Below are 20,249 nucleotides of genomic sequence, written 5' to 3' on the forward strand. Positions count from 1 at the left end.
TATAGGTCTTCTAGGATAAGCACTGGCTTTCTATCCACAATGTTGGCAGTTCAAACCCACCAGCTACTCCTCGTAAACTGATGTTGTTGCTGTTAAACGCCATCGAGTTAGTTCCGACCCATACCAACCCTGTGTAAGGTTTCCGAGGAGCGGCTGGTGAATTTGAACCGCTGACCTTGAAGTTCAAACTGACCTTGCGGCCCAGTGCATAATCCTGGTGTAGTGTTGTGGGTTAATGTACCAGACTGCAAAGCCATTTGAACTGCAAGGTCGGTGGTTCAAGCTCACCCGGAAACCCTATTCAGGGTCGCTATGGGTCAGAATCGACTCGCCGGCACTTAACAACAACACTATACAGGGCCGTTGTATCAGAACACTCAGGACATTTAAAAGCAACAATTCCCAACATAGTGTTGGATATTCTTCACTCGACGACACTTAAAAACAACAAATGTTGGATAAATGTTGGTGTGGCGCTGTAGGAAAAGCACAGGACTGCTGACCAGTTCGAACCCACCAGACGCTCCTCGGAATCCCTATACAAGATCTTGTGAGTAGGCACTGACTCACCGTTTGTTTAGCATTCTCGCTCCTAGTTCCTCCCACGGGACAGGCGGACGTCTCAGAGCGCAGGCGCGCATGAGGGGGGGGGTTGGGAGAGGATAGCGGAAGTTGGGATTGGTGGTGGTTGTAGGGCTAATTGCTATTAAATGAGGTTAAATCGATTCTGACTCATACTTTTAAAATATATTAATAAATATTCCTGTATGATTAGTTTTTAACAATTTTGAAAAATAAAGTTTATGGATATGAAAAAAAAAAAAAGCTCTAAATCTTTGTGGGAGCAGAAAACCTTATCATTCTCTCGAATGGGCGTGAACCACTAACCTCTGTTCGCAGCCGGTGCTTTAATCCACAGAGATACTGCTCCCAGGGATTGGTGTAAGAGTTTGGAAATTGAACAGCGGAAGTCCCGCCCCACTTTGGCGAAATTTCCGGCTCCGACTGCTAAGTGTTTCTGCTGACGGAGGGGAACGTTCAGCTCCGTGATGGTGCTGCTGGAGAGCGAGCAGGTAGGGACTGTTGCTGGTCTGGGCTTCGCTCGCCCCTTTGTCGCCTGCGGGATGTGGCATGGCAGGGACTTGGGGCCGCCTAACCACCGGGTCGGCTTATTGTGTTCCAGTTCCTGACGGAGCTGACCAGGCTCTTCCAGAAGTGCCGGTTGTCGGGCAGCGTGTTCATCACCCTGAAGAAGTGTAAGGCGCCGTCGTCTCGGTCTCTGTCTCAGCAAGGCCGGAAGGAAGCCGGGGGAGGGGGCCCTGGAAGCCGAGCGATGTCCCGGCCGGGTCCCCAGTGGCCCGGAACACGGACGCAGCCTGGCTGCCGCGGATCCTTACCATTCCCGTATACTCCCTCCTGCACTGGGCACTTCAGGGCTGCGGGGCCGCCAGCTCTTAGCCGTTAGGTCGGCTCTGGTTACATGGGCCCCTAGCAGGTCAAGGATCCCACACCTGCCCACCATTAGTGAGATGGTACAGTGTTTATGTCCTGGAGGTAGGGTGTAGTTGTCCAGGTTTGCCCACCGTCGGTGATAGCGGGTGAGGAAACAGAACTAGAGCAGTAGGGGTGTTTTAGGGAACCTCTTCAGATGTTTGTCTGCCTGTCAACATCTGTGGCTGTGTTCACCAGGGTGTATTCTTAATGCAGATGATGGTCGCACTAAACCCATTCCAAGGAAAGGTACTGTGGACAGCTTTGAGCCTTCTGACAACAAATGTCTGTTAAGAGCAACTGATGGGAAAAAGAAGATCAGCACAGTGGTAAGCTGGATTCCTACCCACCACAGTTGTGGAGTTTTCAAGACGAGCTTTGAGATAGGACCTGTGTGTACCTGGCTTTTCTTTTTTCTCATAAATAAGGGCTAGTATGTGTGTGGAATAATGGGTGAATCAGATGGTTTGTTGTTGTTGTTGTTAAGTGCCGTCAAGTTGGTTCTGACCCATAGTGACCCTGAACAGGGTTTCTGAGGCTGTAAATCTACGGGAGCAGAAAACCTCATCTTTCTCCCATGGAGCAGCTGGTAGTTTCCAACTGCTAACCTTGCAGTTCAGAGCCCAATTTGTAACCAGGTTTAGTACTAGACTATTAACCAAAAGGAGTCCTGGTGTGGCGCTGTGGGTTAATGCATCAGACTGCAAAGCCGTTTGAACTGCAAGGTTGGTTGTTCAAACTCACCAGCTGCTCCCGGGAAACCCTTTACAGGGTTGCTATGGGTCGGAATCAGTTCGACGGCATTTAACAACAACAACATTAACCAAAAGGAGTCTTCGTGTGGTGCTATAGGATAAGTACTGGACTGCTAAGCAAAAGGTCAGTGGTTCAAATCTACTAGCCACGCCTCGGAAACCCTACACAGTGTTGGAACTGACACATGGCACTTGACAACAAATTAACCAAAAGGCTGGTGAGTTGAACCCACCTAGAGGCTTCTTGGAAGAAAGGCCTGGCGATGCGCTTCTGATGGGTCACAACCTTGGAAACCCAATGGAGCACAGTTCTACTGTACACATGCAGCTGGCTTATTATTAAGTGCGTAATTCCCAGCTATTAGGGAACCAAGACCTTCAGTTACTACTTTAGTAGAAATCTCACAAATTAAACTGAAGAGGATTAATTCTGGTGAAGGGAAAGGCAATACACAATGTGGAGGCAGTCAGCACAATGTGACTTACTAAGTACGTGACGATAAAGGACAACTCTGTTAAATACTCAGGAGTTCTGGTAGCGTAGTGGGTCACACATTGGGCTGCTGACCACAAGGACTGTGGTTTGAATCCATCAGGCGCTTCGTGGAGAAAGATGAGGCATTTTGCTCCTGTAAGGATTTACAGCCTTGGAAACCATATACAGGGTTGCAGTGAGTCAGAACTGACTTGATAGCACACTACCACTGCCACCATGGTAAATACTGTAACGTATGTGTACAATCCTGAAACAATAGTAGTAATAAAGTCATTTATGAGTAGACACATAAGTAGATCTCTATGCTCCTTAGGAGTGGGAGATTGTACGAGGCTGTCCCTGCATGAATATATTTAGGTATAAAACCCAAACCAAACTCATAGTTCCAACTCATAATGACTCTCTAGGACAGAGTAGAACTGTTCCTTGGGGTTTGTGAGACTTAGTCTTTATGGGCGAGGACAGTCTTATCTTACTCTGTGGGCAGTTGGTAGGTTTGAACCACCAAACTTATGGTTACTGGCTCAACCCATATGCCATGAGGGCTCCTTATACATAGGTATGGGTATGGATTTTTTTTTACATATATATACAATAGAGCACAGAGTGGGAGCAGACCTATGAGAACTTCTTAGACATAACCAAATACTTCATAGGACTGAGCTGCTGGGCTTTAAGGCTAAGGGCCATATAGTCTTGAGGGACATCTGATCAAGTGGCATATAGCACATAAAGACAGTGTTCTGCATCCTAGTTTGTTGAGTAGTGTCTGGGGTCTTACTTAAATGCCTGCAAGCAGCCATAAGACACATATTGGTTCCTTCCCACTCGGAGCAAAGAAGAATGAAGAAAACCTAAGACTCAAGGAAGGAATTAGTCCAGAGGACTAATGGTCCACATGAACTACGAACTGCTCTAGCCTGAGACCAGAAGAACTAGATGGTGCCCAGCTACCACTACTGTTAAGATCAAGGACACAATAGAAGGGCCTGGTTAGAATGGGAGAAAAATGTAGGACAAATTCAAAAATAGACCAGACTTACTGGTTTGAAAGATGTAGACTGAAGGAACCCCCCCTCCCCCCAAAGCTACCTTTTTAATGTGGAATGAAAGCCACTTTCAGAGGCTACCTCTCAACCAAGCAGTAGACTGATGTATAAAATAACACCACCCACGAGGAATGGGTTCCTTCGAGTAACCATTTCTTTTGAGACCAAAAAGGCAGCATTTATCCAAAACCAAAGATGAGAAGGCTGGGAGGGGCAGGGAAACTAGACACATGGAAATGAGGAACCCAGGGTGGAACGGGGGACTGCTATAACCATGTCACGGAATAACTTTTCTTTTTCTTTTGTACATGGATTTCTTTTTTAACTTTTTACTGTGAATTGGGTGAAAGTTTACAGAGCAGATGATCAGTTTTACATTCAACAATTCATACACATTTTGCTTTATGTCATTGATTACAATCTCCACATTGTAACATCTTTATCCCACTTCCTCCCTGTGTTTCCGTTTCCATTCTTCCTTGTGTCCTATTCTAACCTTCTGGACCTTGTCTTTGGATAAATGATGCCCTTCTGATTGCAAATGGTTGATTATTTTAAGTAGTATATACTTCCCTTGTGTTATTGTTCCCCTTACAGACCTGTCTGTTGTTTGGCTATGGAGACCTGGTGTGGTGCTGTAGGATAAGCACTGGACTGTAAGGTTGGTTTCAGCTGCAAGGTTAGCTGTTCCAGTTTACCAGCTGCTCCTCGGAAACCCTATACAGGGTGGCTGAGTCAGAAACGACTCAGTTCCAGAACTGAAGGGTGCCTAAGGGGTTTTGCCAGTCATTTTTATGATTTTTGTTCCATTACCACTCTATCCAGGACTTGGTAATGTGATCCCTTCCGAGGAGGTGGGAGTGGTAGCTGGCAGCACCTAGTTCTTTTAGGTGGTCCATTCATCTGTGGGACTGATTGTATCCAGGCTTCTTCAGTTTCCATCATTTCTTTCTCCACACAAGGAGGTAGTAGGTGCTCTTTAGATGGCTGTTCGTGAGCTTTTAAGACCCTAGTCACTAGTCACCAAAGTGTCTGTAGAACAATGTCTTTGTGAACTGTGTTGTGCCAGTTGTCCTTGGTGTCCCCGGTACCATGGGCCTGAGCCCCTGGCCCCATTATGGAACAATCCAAGTGTGAATTATTAGATGGAAAACTAATTTGCTGTGTAAACTTTCACCTAAAGCACAATAAATTGTTTAAGAAAATTAAAATGAAGAAGGTAGAGAGTAAACAAATTAAGAAATGATTAGTTCTTGTTAACATTTTTTGTAGAAATAAAAGTAGTATGTTGGTCCTTACTTAACAGTAACTCTCTAAGGAGCAATGAGCATAAATATTTAATTCCTTATCCTGTAGTATTGTGATAGGCCTTCAATGAAGAGTTTCTTGGGACCAAATGCTTGTTAAGCTAATTATTACTATATCTTTCTGAGGATATGTTGATGTTAAGTGCTGTCGAGTCCGTTCTGACGTATAACAATGCTGTATAGGGTTTCTGAGGAGCGGCTGTTGAGTTTGAGCCATTGCCTGTGGTTAGCAGCCCTGTGCTTATCCTTCAGTGTGGCACCACAGGACTCCTGAGAGGACAGACATTTAGTGAACAGAGTCCTAGCCTTCCCTTTATAGATGGAGGTTGAATATGGTCAAGTGAGAGACTCCCTGGATTCTGAGCGCGTGCTTCTTTATTCTGCGGGGGCTGACTCAGACTGCCGGTTATTCACATTAGTAGGAGACATTCATGAGACCGTTAGACCATAATTAGTTGGTAAGTATTCCTTTATAAGTTGCCTTGAGAAGACTTAGATTGAAGCAAAATTGTGTGGTTTAAAAACAAAGTTGGGTATCTTGAAATACAAAAACCTAAGTAATCTGTTTCAGAGGTGGAATTTCTTTTCTTACGGAAATTTACACTGTGCTTAAATTTGCCTGAATTAATGGAAGGCAGGTTGTTAAGTGCCACCAAGTCAGTTCTGACCTAGAGCAACCCCATTTTATAGAGCTTCTGAGGAGTGACTGGTAGGTTTGAACTGCTGACCTTGAGGTTAGCATTCCAATGCTTATCCTAGGAAGGCATATTTTAATTAGGATGTCCCCATGTAGCTTCAGAGAGATGATCTGGGGTGGGGCAGAGGAGTCCTATGTGGATAACAGGTGGCTTTTATCCCCCTTGTTTTCCAGGTGAGCTCCAAAGAAGTGAATAAGTTTCAGATGGTGAGTTTCTCGTGCTCCCTATGCCATCCTTCTCAGGGAAAGAGTAGGCATGATACTGACCTCTGGGTAAGACTAGTGTTTGGGGGCCCTGCTCTTGATAAATCTGATATCAAATACAGAGTTGCCAGGCTATGGATGCTGCTTTCAGCACTGATAATGCCTCCTTCCTAGTTTTCCAGCTAGGTTTGATAAAGTTAGTCATCTGGTATCTTCTACTTGTAGGATGGTTAAAGAAAATGCCTGTCTTTTTTTTGTAAAAAAAGTATGTGCAAATCACTGTGAAGGGTGTGTTGCAGAAGGTACAGTAATGAAAAAGTGTAATTACTTTTCATGTCATTTTCCTTAAAATACAAGTGTTTCATGGGACTGTTCTCTATCAGGTAGGCTTTCTGATTATGGTGATCCTAAATTCATCATCACCCATCTGGCAGTTTACCATACTGTGGCGCTTGATACTGTAAGCTGTGCCACTAGTATTTCAAGTAATAGCAGGGTCACTTTAGTAAAGCTGTCACACTAAGAGTAGGAAGAGAGGCCTGGCAATATATTACTAAGAATTAGCCAGTGAAAACTGTATGGATCCTTATATAGTGTATCATCCAATATAATGATGGGAGATGAGCCCCCTACGTTGGAAGACACTCAGAATACACAGTGGTTTCACAGTGGACTTGAGTGTACCACCGGCCAGGAAGGTGGATCAGGTAGTTTTATGTTGTCCATGGTTCCCCTGAGCCAGAGCCCATGCAAAGGCAACTGACAAATACACACAACAGTATCATTATGTAGATATCTTGCAACTCTCCCCACTAAGATCATGCGCTCGCTTTTTCAGGCCTATTCAAATCTCCTCAGAGCTAACATGGATGGACTGAAGAAGAGGGACAAAAAGAGCAAGAGTAAGAAGAGCAAAGCTGCACAGTGAGGGCTGCTGTACTTCACCAACTGACCATGGAGTTGCTATTTTTTCCTTTGATTCTTACTTTTGACCACAAAGTCACAGTGACTGTTTTCTCATTTTGGAGGGAGGAAGGGCAGAAGAAGGTATGCAATGTTTACAGGCTAGTTGTGGTAAGGAGTCAGTTAATTTTAGACCTTTAGTTAATAGGTCTCTGTTGCATGTTGTATATTCCTGCATTGTAGTTTAAAGTCTAAGTAGCCATCTCAGTGAAGAGCCGTGGTATCATTAAACCCATCTATTTATCAGCACCAGTTGTCTCTTGTTTATTCCTGTGCCCATCTTTAATATTTCTGGCAGTAGCGCCTAATCCTGGAATGACTGGGTTAATGGATAGGCTCCTCTTCTAAGCTATTGGAATTGAAAGGTAACATTTTTTTTTTTTTTTTTTAAATATTTTGTTTGTTCATTTATTGCAGTTTCTCATAGAGTTTAACTGAAGAGTGGTTTGGTATATAAAGGTAACAATTTTATAAAATGTATTATCTCATGGCTTATAAAAACTGGAAGGTACTTGGTGACTTGGTTTCTTTCTGCCCTTGAATGTGGACATTTACACATGCCTTGTTGTAGCTGTGGGAAGAAAAGGCTGTTTCCTAGGTTCCAGCTTGAAAAACTTTTCATGCTAATAGATTTGCTATTAAAAAAGCAGCAGACATATGAAACCATTTATTATATTCAAAAAGATAGGTTTATAAAATTACAGTACACATGACAATCTGACAAAGCTCAACTTGGTAGACCACATTTTAGAGTTTAAAGTTACTTTAAAATGACAGTGAATGTACAACATTCCATAGGATGAGCCCTTGTCCATCGGAACACTGGAGCAACAGGTTTTAGGGCTAAAACAAGATTCTGTAGTAGTCATCTCTGTAGCTGTACAGGAACAGCACAGACACCCTGCAAACAAGGGAAAAATGTAGATTACAAGGATAGAGCTATATATGCAAAAGGTGAAGACCAGTTAAAAAACAGTTTTAGAACACTTTACTGTAGGAGACTTGTTTAAGCCAGTGGTGGATGAATCACTAACAAACTGTTTTATAGGAGCTCAGATTGGCTAAGGTCTGAAGTATCGGGCCCCCCATGAGGTCACTCTTCATCCCACAGGCTTCGCTGTTGCCTTGTTAGTGAATGATCATGTGAACGACTGATATTTTGAAAAAAAGGGCATAAAACAAAGTAGGTCATTTAAACATACTTTCAGAAGTAAGTTACCTGGGTGAACAAAATTATACTTGGGATAGCTACTTCTGGGAGCACTGTTTTGCCACTGATGAACAGCTTGCCAGCTGTAGTTCCAACACCAGCCATCAAACCTCAGCAAGCCAGGAGATATTTGTGTATGTTACTCTAAAACCCTTGTGAAGCTTACACCCAAGTGAAAACTTACTTTTTTTCTACTTTGATGTTATAAATTTCGTCACAGACTAATTTGAGGTATCTTTGCTTTGGTAGGTGTGACAGCAGCTGCTTGACTGATGTGTTAAATGCCTGTTCATCAGCATCCCACTAGGAAAAAAAGAGGAGACTTAATACACTAGGGCTTATGGACTCACTATTTCTGGGTCACTAACGAAATGCCAATGCTTTTGCCTCAGAAGAAATCAGTTCTAGGGAGCCAGAAAAGCTGGTGGTTCTTCTGAAACATTTTCACACAAGCCTATATTAGTGGAGCCTGTTTAACCATGCTGCAGGCCCTAGAGTGCTAACGTGACAGACCTGTTATTGCTGATTTTAGTTTAATTTGTGTGAAATGGGGATATCACCACCAGTGTGTATCCATTGGATAGTATCGTAAATCAATAAATTGCCAGTACAGTTGTTGTTAAGTGCCATCGAGTCGATTCTGACCCATAGCAACCCTGTATAGGGTTTCTAAGGAGTAGCTGGTGAGCTTAAACTGCCGACTTTGCAATTCAAATGGCTCTGAAGTCTGGCGCATTAACCCACAGCGCCACACCAGAATGCTAGTACAGTGGTGTAGGCTTATTTGCAAGCTTGTTGTTGTTGTTATGTGCCGTGGAGTTGGTTCCGACTCATAGCGACCCTGTACAGGGTTTCCAAGGCTGTAAATCTTTACGGGAGCAGAACGCCTCATCTTTCTCCCGCGGAGCAATAGCAACAGAAAATGTATTATGAAATGTTATGGGGCTAAGTTCATTTATCATTTCATTTGGGCCTACACAGAGGATAAGCAAAATCATATTCTTTGGTACGTCACATTGCAAAGATTGAGCTGTAGTTAATTAAACTTTTGTTGAGCATTCTTTTTTTTTTTTTTTATTTAAATGTTTTATTGTGAATTATAGCTGACCATTCTTAATAGTAAAAAGAACAAATTTTCTAACGTTCTTAATAGGCTATTGGATAATAAGACATTGTATCCATAAAAAAAGGACCTAAATCAATTTACATTTTTACAAGAGACTTCTGTAGAATTCTGCCTCTATAAGAGAGCTTCCTTAGCTGGAATAAGTGCTTATTTGAGAGGCAGCATAGTAGGACGATGAACAAAGTTCCCACTAGTCTGTCTAGGTTTGAATCCTGGCTCTGTTACTAGCTAGGTGACTGTGTGAGATATGTAATCTTTCTACTTCCATTCACTTGTCTGTAAAATGGGGGCTATTAACAGAACTGGTGTGCCACAGGATAAGCATTGGACTGTTAACCAAAGTTTGCTGGTTCAAACCTATCATCCACTCCTTAGAAACCCTATACAGGGTTACTATGAGTCAGAACCAACTCGACTACACTTAATAATCTTTTAAGGATTGTTTTGATTACATGAATAACTTGTAAAATGTAGTCCTGGTGTGGCGCTGTGGGCTAATGTGTCAGACTACAAAGTCATTTGAACTGTAAGCTCAGCAGCGGCTCCTCGGAAACCCTATACAGGGTTGCTATAGGTGGGAATCGACTCGACAGCACTTACAACAACAACGTGATTAGAAAGGCCTTTTAGAGCGTGTCTGATACACACTGAAAGCACTGTGCATTTGTTAAACAGATAAGATCTCTGAAAGGAGACAGTATGATTCCCTCCCACATACGATTTAGTAATACTGGTGTTTAGTGCCATGGAGTTGGCTCTGACCCATAGTGACCCTGCATAGGGTTTCTAAGGAGTGGCTGGTGAGCTTGAACCGTGACCTTGTGGTTCAAACCGACTCTGCAGTCCAGCGCATTAACCCACAGCGCCATACCATATATGTTACATAAAAGGAACAATGCTACTGGATTCCTAGACCTACCAGAAAAGCAGTTGTCACTCAGAAAACCCAATGCCCGTTCCAGTTTTCTTTTGGCAAATCAGCAAAGCTTTGGGATTTTATACATCACAGTGCAGAAAAGTCCATCTTGCTTACCTCCAATGATAAAAACTGGACGATTGTGTCTTTGGGTAGATCTACCTGTAAGTATACAGAAATGCACATCATCTGTCAGGGAACTCTAGGCATCTACTGCTTTGGTGCCATTTTGGATGGAGCAGTAGGATGACTAGACCTGGCAGAGCCTGGGAAGCTATTCTGCTAGACAAGCTGAACCAACAACGAACTGATGAACTGTGGACACGGCTCTCTCTGTCTGCACCCCCGAGGGTTGGCATTGCTACATGAACTCAGTGTAGGCTTAGTGAGGTACAGCTCTGAAATATTTAGAGAAGCGATTTTTGTTGTCATCCTCCTACTCCCCTTAACCCCTTTCAGAGAAATAAAGTAAGAAATGAAAATCAAACAGAACCGTTCAGCTTTCTCCCCAGTCTTTTATAGGTTTAGACTGTAGGTGGCTCACGTTAGTGACAAGGCCTGCACCCAAATACTGTTGACACCGAGCAAAAGAGCCCTGAACTCTGGGAAAATAAGGTATGGACAGAAAACCAAACCCCACCCCCCAAAAAACCAAAAACCAATCCACTGTCACTTGAGTTGATTCCAACTCAGAGACCCCCATAGGACAAATTGCTCTCAATGGTTTCCAAAACTCAACCTTTATGGGTGCAGATAGCCTCATCTTTCTCCTGTGGAATGACTGGTGAGTTTAAAACAGCAACCTGTGGTTAGCACTCCAGTAATTAAACCACGGCACCATCAGAGCGAGCCCCTTGTATGGACAGAAGCCATCTTCAAAATGCTAAAAGGATTGACTTACAGCCAGAATTTCAATTTCATTGCTCTTCTGATGTAAATTGGCAAGGGAGGTCTGGAGTCGAGTTTGTACCTAATAAGGAGAAAACAGAATTCAGGACATGCCAAACCATGCCATCTTTCTTGCCATTTTATTTTCAATTCCAGGAAACAAAGACAGCAAGACTTGGAAGATTCTAAACCTTAGCTAAAGATGTGTTTTAATCGGCTTCAGAAAGATGGGAGATCTCAGGGGAAAAAAGATTTTAATAACCTATTCTTTTTTTTTTTTTATAACCTATTTTTGATCATGTGTTTAATGATCTTGTTGCTTATTTCTTTATAATTCTGAAATACCCACTAAAGGCTCAGTGAACTTGAAATAGTGTACTTGGAAGCAAAGACATTTTAAAATTAGAGCTAAATTTGGAAAAATGGAGAAGGCAACAGCAAATTAGAACACAGAAATATCATTGACATAGGTGATAAAAGCTGTAGGAAGACATGAAAAAAAGGTTTCTACTCAACGTCCTTTAGAAACAACTATAGGTGGTCACGGTGGTGGTGTGCCATCGAACTGGTTCCAATTCACAACCCCTGTCTAGGGTTACCAAGGCTGTAAATCTTCACAGGAGCAGAAAGCCTCATCTTTCTCCTGAGGAGCAGCTGGTGAATTCGAACTGCTGACCTATAATTGTTGTTGTTAAGTGCCATCAAGTCGGTTTCGACCCAGAGTGACCTTGTACAGGGTTTCTGAGGGTGTAAATCTTTATGGGAGTAGAAAGCCTCATCTTTCTCCTGAGGAGCAGCTGGTGAATTCGAACTGCTGACCTATAATTGTTGTTGTTAAGTGCCATCAAGTCGGTTTCGACCCAGAGTGACCTTGTACAGGGTTTCTGAGGGTGTAAATCTTTATGGGAGTAGAAAGCCTCATCTTTCTCCTGCGGCTGGTAGTTTTGAACCGCTGACCTTAAGGTTCACAGCCCGATTCGTAATTAGCAGGGTAATATAGGCGAAACCCATTACTGGGGCTAAAAGAGCTTACAAAAATTAGTATCTGAAATTTTGTATTATAATCTAACTGAATTTCTAGATGTGGGCTCTAATGTTTCCCTAATGATTGGCTAGTGTCCTGGCTGTATTTATCAGTGTGTCTGTAGCACCTTTCCCAGTCTCCATCCATTTGGAACACCCTCACTTTTCCTCGTTACCCATTTAAAATCCTTAGGGCTCACTGTTTTTAATTACCCAGAGTATACATTTAAGTCTTTCCCACAACACACACTAACATTCAATGCACTGAATTCACCATTCTATTACTTATTCTCTTCTGCTGTTCTCTAATTATATACAATGCATAGACTTCTAAGCTCTTTAAGACTGGGGCCATGTTATATGTCTTTATATTTTTCCCAGCAAGTAGCCCAGCCTCAGGCATTTTAGCAGGTACTAACATGTATGAAATGAGAAGCCTGGTTCAAGTCTTTGTGGTAGATTTCTTCTGCTTTGTTATATAAAATATAAACAAACCCCAACTTGCCACTAGAGCCAGACTTAACAATTTTTGTGTAGATCCAATGCACTCTGACAAACAGCTGAATTTAGCTGCCTGCTGATGCTTCTTTGTAAGAGTAGAACTCTAGCACCAGAGAGATGCTTTGTGCTGATGAAATTCTGGAAGCCACTGAGTTAGGGGATTGGGAAAAACCATTTTCAGGAAACTTTATTTTCCTTCCCTGTGTACTTTCTTTTCTGCCGCGCTGGCCTATGTACCTGAGTTTCATACCGCCTCCTAGTGCTGGCCGACAGCTTCTCTGGTGCAATCACACTCACATTGGGAACAACTGTTGCTCCGTGGATCTCAAATAAGCCTGCAACAAAGATAGTTTCTAAATACATAGCTTTTCCTGGTTCATTCTCAGAAATACAACACAGAGAGACAGTGGAGTTTATTAGAGAGAGCCCATCTTGTCGCCATTCCAAGAGCTAGATTACATCTGGGTCTTGTTTTCTATCTCTGCAACCATCTGCCCTTGACCAGGAAAGAGCCCAGGACTTTAAGACCACCAGCCTCTGTCCTCAGGTAGGGGTGGGAGACAATAAAGGTACAGAGATGCAGTATCATCACCAAAACTTCCTGAACCCAAGAAAATCAAACTTAGTACTTCCTAAATTCTAGTATTTAAAAAAATTTCCTAAAAGCATCTGAAATGGTAGCACAAAGTCAATGCTAACAGAACTGAACCTGTAAGACCCAATTCTGTTAGTTTTAAAAGTTAAAAAATGTCTTATCATAGACTTAACTGGAACACTTCTTTTTCAAAAAGGCTGACAGATACATGATGAAATTAAATGTGTTAATCACATGGCTCTCCCACTGTTTGCATGAAAACAATATAGTATCTTTCTCTAATGAACTTCAAAAGACTTTTTCTTCCATCTTCTGTACTGGGCAGATTTCTAGGAAAATTATCTGCCTTTAATTTATACAGTACATGGAGTCAAAGGAAGATGAAACCATTTGTAACAATAATACAGTAAGAAAGAAATCGGTCAGAAGTATTACTGACTCCCAGTCATTTTATCATGTTCTTGGATGTGGCTTTCAAAGTAGAACAAGTTCTACTTGGGACAATTTATTGGATAAATTACTGTAACTTTAAAATCAAATTTCTGATGTAACAAGTAATTAGACCCAGTTGTTAGGTTTGAGAGCAAACATACATGCATTAAGTGACAAATAGGCATTATTCCGTCCAGATTATAATTAGTAATTATACCTGAAGCATTAGAAAATGACCCCTTCAGATTTTGCACTGCAAGATTATCGGAAGCTTCTCTAAAAACAAGCAAACAAAAATAATTAGGAAGCAATAAGGCAAAAGCAACAGATATAACTTAGAGTGACCCACACTTAACAGTGAGCCACTTTTTCTATTAAACTTAGAAAGATGTCCCTTTTGGTTACTGTTGTTAAGTGCTGTCGAGTCGGTTCCGACTCATATTGACCCCATATACGGTGAATGGCTGGTGAGTTTTGAACCGCCAACCTTGAGGTTAAACCCGACCTTGTAGTCCAGTGCTTATCCAACAACAATTAGTGGGAGGTAAAACAAAACCTTACAACAAAAAATTGAAAATTAGTTTGGGTTTTGCTCAAGAGCAAGTAAAAAATGCTAAAGGATGCTATGCCAAGTTAACAAATACCTAAGGAAAACATTCCGATTTCTTTAGCTGGGTTTGAATCCTGGCTCAACACAAGAAGCTCATTTCAGTGAAATGTAATGACTGTTCTTTCCACACCCGTCACAATACAAGGAAACATTAGCAACAGCCTGCCCCACCTACACAAGGGCAGCAGCCTTGGCGACCAGCTGCAGTCTTTCAAAAGCTGTGAATGGATGCTCTTCCACATACTGTGAATTGATTTACAGTAGCACTCAATCTTGAGAATAAAGGGAACACATTAAGGAACAATTTTGAACCTTTCTCCAATAAAATGAAATCCCACCTAGTTTTTAGTGTTTTAATAATCCTTGACCATGTTGTTAAGTGCTGTCGGGCTGCTTCCAACTCATAGCAACCCTGTATAGGGTCTCCAAGGAGTAGCTGTAAGTTTGAACTGATGACGTTGTGGTTCAAACTGACCTTGCGGTCCCGTGCTTTATCCCACAGCGTCATACCAGGACTCCAAATCTTTGCCCCATACTCCTAATTAATTATTTGACTTATTTTTTTTTCTCCCCTAAAATAGTCTTTGGTTTGGAGCTGTAGTTTGACTACCTGGTGATTTCAAGAACATTACATTCCCTCAGTGAATTTATTTAAGTTAGGTGCAAATGAAAAGGGGTAAGGACAGGGGAGGGAGAATATGGCAAAAATTTTTATTTGATACAAGGCAGAATTTCTTAATGTTGGTTTTGATATTGTGGTCCAGATAATTCTTTCTTTGGGGGGCAGCCCTATGCATTGTAGGGGCAAAACTACTACTGAGAATCACTATGTGAGTAAAAACAGTTATGGGGTGTTGGATAGACTGATTCTGAGTATATATACAACACATGTTACAAAAACATAGACAAAAGAAAGCTGAAAATGAAGATTGGAGAGTCCTGGTGTGGCACTTTGGATAAGTACTGGACCACAGGTCCTTTGGATCTCAAGGTTGGTGGTTCAAACTCACCAGCCACTCCTTGAAAACCCTCTATGGGGTTGCTATGAGTTGGAACTGGCTTGATGGCACTTCACAATTCCACTAGACTCACCAGAAATAACCTACAACTGAAAACTTGGTGTAGCCATCCAGACCTTTTTCTGTGTACGGGCTGTGAATTTTGGTTAAAAAAAAAAAAGAGGCTCCTGCTCTACATTCTATTTGTGGACATTCTTGTATGTTAATAGGTTCAGCTGTACCAGAGCCATCATTTAAAGGCTGCACAGTTATTTCATTATCCACACAATTTTCTACCACAACATATTTGATGTGATAACCCAGAGATTTTCAAAGTGTGGACTGGGGACCTCTGTAGATCCCTGGGGTCTTTTCAGAAGGTCCACAAACTCAAAATTATTTTCATAATAATCCTAAGACATTATTTGCCTTCTTCCACTCTCATCCTTTCATGAATGTACAGTGGAATTTTCCAGAGACTACATGACATAAATTATCACAACATATTGCATGCAGAAGCAGACACGAGAATCTAGTTGTCTTCTATTAATATTATAAAATGTAAAATAGAGCATTAAAATATCTGTCAAAATATGAAAATATTCTGTTTGTTGGTTTGAACTGCAAGGCGGGCGGTTCAAGCTCACCAGCTGCTTCTTGGAAACCCTATACAGGGTCGCTATGTGTCGAAACCAACTCGACGGCTCAGCAACAAAAAAACAACAGGCTTAATAAGATAATGTTAGGTAGATTTTGATTCCTTAAGCTTTCAGAAGAATAAGATATTCTTTAAAATGAAATAAAGACTATTAAAAAGGAGATGTTACTAGTCTTTTATAAACCCACCGCCATCCAGTTGATTGGGACTCCTAGCAACCCCGTATAGGGTTTTTGAGGTTATAAACCTTTAAAGGAGCAGAAAGTCTCATCTTTTTCAAGAGCAGCCAGTGGGTTTGAACTGGCAACCTTGTGGTTAGCAGTTCGGTGCTTATCCTGCAGCTATCAGGGCTCCTAAATCTTATATAAGGGGTGATATCACTAAACCAAGAAAGTCTTCATGGTGAAGTGGTTAAGTGCTTGCCAGCTAACCAAAAGACTGGCAGTTTGATTCTCCTAGCTACTTCATGGAGAAAGATGTGGCAGTCTTCCGTAACATTTACACTGATCAAGAGTAAACTGCTGATCGTAGTGTTCAGAGATACTGAGTGTTCATATAAAAGTGATCCTGAAAGAAACAGGAAATAGAAGCAAATACTATTGAATGATGATGCACAGAGGAGACTGTAATCATTGCAATGAAACAATGAGTGTAAAACTGATGTTCCCCCATGCAAACTATCACTCAATTCACAATAAAAACAAAAAAAATGTGATCCTGACCTACCTTTATTTCCCAGAAGGATCAAACTGACTTTAAAATAAATTTATATAGGTTCTATGCAGGTAGTCGGAGTCCTGGTGTGGTGCTGTGGGTTAATGTGCTAGACTGCAAGGTATGTCTGACCTGCAAGGTTGGCGGTTCAAGCTCACCAGTCGCTCCTCGGAAACCCTATACAGGGTCACTATGAGTTCGAACTGATTTGATGGCACTTAACAACAATGCAAGTAGTCACAGCTGATTTTCTGGGCTTTTGTGAGGTAAGTTACCTGATACTCCTTTCATCACTGACTTTAGTCCTCAGTTTCTGCACCATATGGTCCACAAGATCGGATTCCAGCACACGTTTCTCTGTTTGCCTTTCTTTCTCGAAAGATTTAACCTTGAAAAGAAATGAACAAATAAATCATGTTGAGGTTTCTGAAGCCAAAAGGCTGGATCAGAGTGCCATCGTAAGACTACTGAATCAACAGCACAGACTGGCAGTTCTCAACTGGTGGTGATTTTACCGCCTAGAAGACATCTGGCGGCCATTTTGGTTATCACAACTTTAAGCAGTACTACTTTGAACATATTGTCAGGAGGGAGCAGTCACCGGAGAAGGATATTATATTTGGTAAGGTGGAGGGTCAGAGAAAAAGAGGAAGGCGCCCAACAAGATGGATTGGCAAAGTGGCAGGATCGACGGACTCAAGCATGGCAACAATAGCGAGGTTGGCCCAGGATCGGGCACTGTTTCATTCTGCTGTGCATAAGGTTGCTATGGGTTGGTACCAACTCAATGGCACCAACCAACAACAACTGGTAGTCCTGGTGTGGCCCTGTGGGTTAATGCGCCAGACTGCAAAGCTGTTTGAACTGCAAGGTCGGCAGTTCAAGCTTATCAGCTGCTCCTCAGAAACCCTATACAGGGTTGCTATGGGTCAGAATCGACTCTATGGCACTTAACAACAACAACAACTGGCATCGAATAGGAGTCCTGGTTGGGTGCTGTGGGCTAATGCATCAGACTGCAAAGTTGTATGAACTGCAAGGTCGGTGGTTCAAGCTCACCAGCTGCTCTTTGGAAAACCTATACAGGGTCACTATTGGTCGGAATTGACTCAACAGTACTTAACAACAACACTGGCGTCTAATGGGTGGAGGTGAAGATGCTGCTAAACATTCTATAATGAACAGGTAGCCCCTTAACAAAGAATCTGGCCCCAAATGTAAAAGTAAATACTGTTGAGAAACCCTGGTTCAGATGAGAATAGCCGATTTTAGATGATCCAGCTCCCATTTTCATTTGGTTCGTTCAAACATTCTTCCTCTTAAACACCCCCTGGCCAGTTGTCAGGGTTCTGTAGACCGGGGCATCATTTATAACTTCTCTTCTTTTCAGACTCAAGTCATGTTGTCCACTTTTATGGTATCTGATCTTTCATCTTCACTTGTGAGTCCAGTATCCAATCTTGGTTGGGGTGACCCTGACATTACTCATACTGCTATCCCTTTCTTCAGTTTTTCCTAGTTTTAATCCCTGCTACATGTCCCTGGAATCTTGGTGTGGTGCTATAGGTTAAGAGTGGACTGTTCACCATAAGGTCAGCAGTTCAAACCCACCAGCTACTCCTCAGAAACAATGGGTCGCTATGAGTCGAAACTAACCTGACAGCACTTAACACCACCACCACCACACATCCCTGAAAATTACTTTTTCTCAATTACAATTTTGAAGTCTTCTGTTTGTCCAAACACTCAATGGCTCCCTGTTGCTGTTGTTAAGTGCTGTTTATCATCTGTTTATCACAGGTTAAGACTCTTCCTCCAATCCTGATGCCACGTTCTTCTTCATATAATCTAGTTTCTCAGATTTATTTGCTTAGCATACAGACTGAATAAGTATGGTGAAAGGGCACAACCCAAATGCACACCATTCTTGTGTGCATTTGGGTTGTATCCCCTTGTTCTGTCCTAACAACTGCTTCTTGGTCTATGTACAGGTTCCTCATGAGCACAATTAAGTGTTCTGTAATACCCATTCTTTGCCATGTTATTCACAGTTTTTTAAGATCACACAGTTAAATGTCATTGTTGTTGTTGTTGTTAGGTGCCATCAAGTCAGTACTGACTAATAGCGACCCTATGCACAATATAATGAAACACTGCCCGGTCCGGGGTCAACCTCACAGTTGTTGCCACACTTAAGCTCACTGCTGCTGCCACTTTTGCCAATCTATCTAGCTGGGGATCTCCCTCTTTTTCTCTGATTCTCCACCTTACCAAACATGTTATCCTTTTCCAGCGACTGGTCCCTCCTGACAATATGTCTGAAGTATGAGAGATGAAGTTTGGCTATCCTGGTCTCCAAGGAGCACTCTCGCTGCACTTCTTCCAACACAAATCTGTTTGTTCTTTTGGTAGCCCATGCCACTTTCAATATTCTCCTCCAACACCATCACTCAAAAGCATCAATTCTACGGTCTTCCTTATTCACTATCCAGCTTTCATATGCATATCAGGTTACTGAAAACACCATGGCTTGGGTCAGGTGCACCTCAGCCCTCAAGCTGACATCTTTGCTCTTGTGCAGCAGATTTGCCTAATGTAATATGTCGTTTGATTTCTTGACTGTTGCTTCCATGAGTATTGATAGTTGATCCAAGAAGAATGAAGTCCTTGATAACTTCACTCTTTTCTCCATTAATAAGAATGTTGTTTATTGGTCCAGTGGTGAGGATTTTGTTTTCATTACATTGAGATGTAATCCATATTGAAGGCTGTGCTCTTTGATCTTCATCAGTAAATATTTTAAGTCCTCTTCACTTTCAGCAAACAAGGTTATATCATCTGCATATCACAGGTTGTTAATGAGTCTTCCTCCAGTTCTGATGCCATGTTTTTCTTCATATAACCCAGTTTCTAGGATTATTTGCTCAGCATATAGGTTGAATAAGTATGGTGAAAGAATACAACCCTGTCACATCCCTTGCTTAATTTTAAACCATTCAGTTTTCCCATGTTCTGTTTGAACAACTGCCTCTTGGTCCATGTAGAGATTCCTCACGAGCACAATTAAGTGTTCCAGAATATTCATACTTCACAATGTTGTCCATAGCTTGTCATGATCCACACAATCAAAAGCGTCTGCGTAGTCAATAAAGCACAGGTAAGCGTCTTTCTGATATTCTCTGTTTTCAGCCAAGATCCATCGGACATCAGCAGTGATATCCCTCATTCCACCGCTTCTGAATCTGGCTTGAACCTCTGGAAGTTCTGTATCAATGTATGCTTGCAGCTGTTTCTGTATTACCTTTAGCAAAACTTTACTCGCACGGACACCATTGCAGTCAATAAAGCACAAGTAAATGTCTTTCTGGTATTCTCCACTGTCAGAAAAGAGCCATCTGACATCAGAAATAATATTTCTAGTTCCATGTCCTTTTTGGAATATAGCTTGAATTTCTGACAGTTTCCTGTCAATGTATTATTGCTGCAGCCATTGTTGAATTATCTTCAGCAAAATTTTACTTGCATGTGATATTAATGATATCATTCAATGAACTCTGCATTCTGTTGCGTTACCTTTCTTTGGAATGGGCATAAATATGGATCTATTCCAATTGGT

The 20,249-nt window shown here is 41.9% G+C and overlaps 2 protein-coding genes across 2 annotated transcripts in view; one reads left to right on the top strand and one right to left on the bottom strand.

The window, feature by feature from the left end:
* Positions 1-1,049: 1,049 nt before the first annotated feature.
* SRP14 (signal recognition particle 14kDa (homologous Alu RNA binding protein)) lies at positions 1,050-6,927 on the top strand. The gene is made up of 5 exons (XM_006831780.1): positions 1,050-1,073; positions 1,184-1,256; positions 1,708-1,820; positions 5,970-6,002; positions 6,838-6,927. Exons 1-5 carry the CDS (start codon positions 1,050-1,052, stop codon positions 6,925-6,927), a joined length of 333 nt encoding a protein of 110 aa, XP_006831843.1.
* Positions 6,928-7,805: 878 nt separating this feature from the next.
* EIF2AK4 (eukaryotic translation initiation factor 2 alpha kinase 4) overlaps positions 7,806-20,249 on the bottom strand; it is a 123,037-nt gene continuing 110,593 nt past the window's right edge. Inside the window, exons 33-39 of the mRNA XM_006831781.1 lie at positions 16,909-17,021; positions 13,871-13,929; positions 12,864-12,961; positions 11,116-11,184; positions 10,332-10,376; positions 8,357-8,475; positions 7,806-7,863 (exon numbers count right to left, since the gene is read on the bottom strand). Of these exons, the coding sequence (XP_006831844.1) occupies positions 7,806-7,863; positions 8,357-8,475; positions 10,332-10,376; positions 11,116-11,184; positions 12,864-12,961; positions 13,871-13,929; positions 16,909-17,021 (561 nt within the window). The remainder of the gene's footprint in view (positions 7,864-8,356; positions 8,476-10,331; positions 10,377-11,115; positions 11,185-12,863; positions 12,962-13,870; positions 13,930-16,908; positions 17,022-20,249) is intronic.

Source organism: Chrysochloris asiatica, unplaced genomic scaffold (assembly GCF_000296735.1).
Source record: "Chrysochloris asiatica unplaced genomic scaffold, ChrAsi1.0 scaffold00004, whole genome shotgun sequence".
Taxonomy (NCBI): domain Eukaryota; kingdom Metazoa; phylum Chordata; class Mammalia; order Afrosoricida; family Chrysochloridae; genus Chrysochloris; species Chrysochloris asiatica.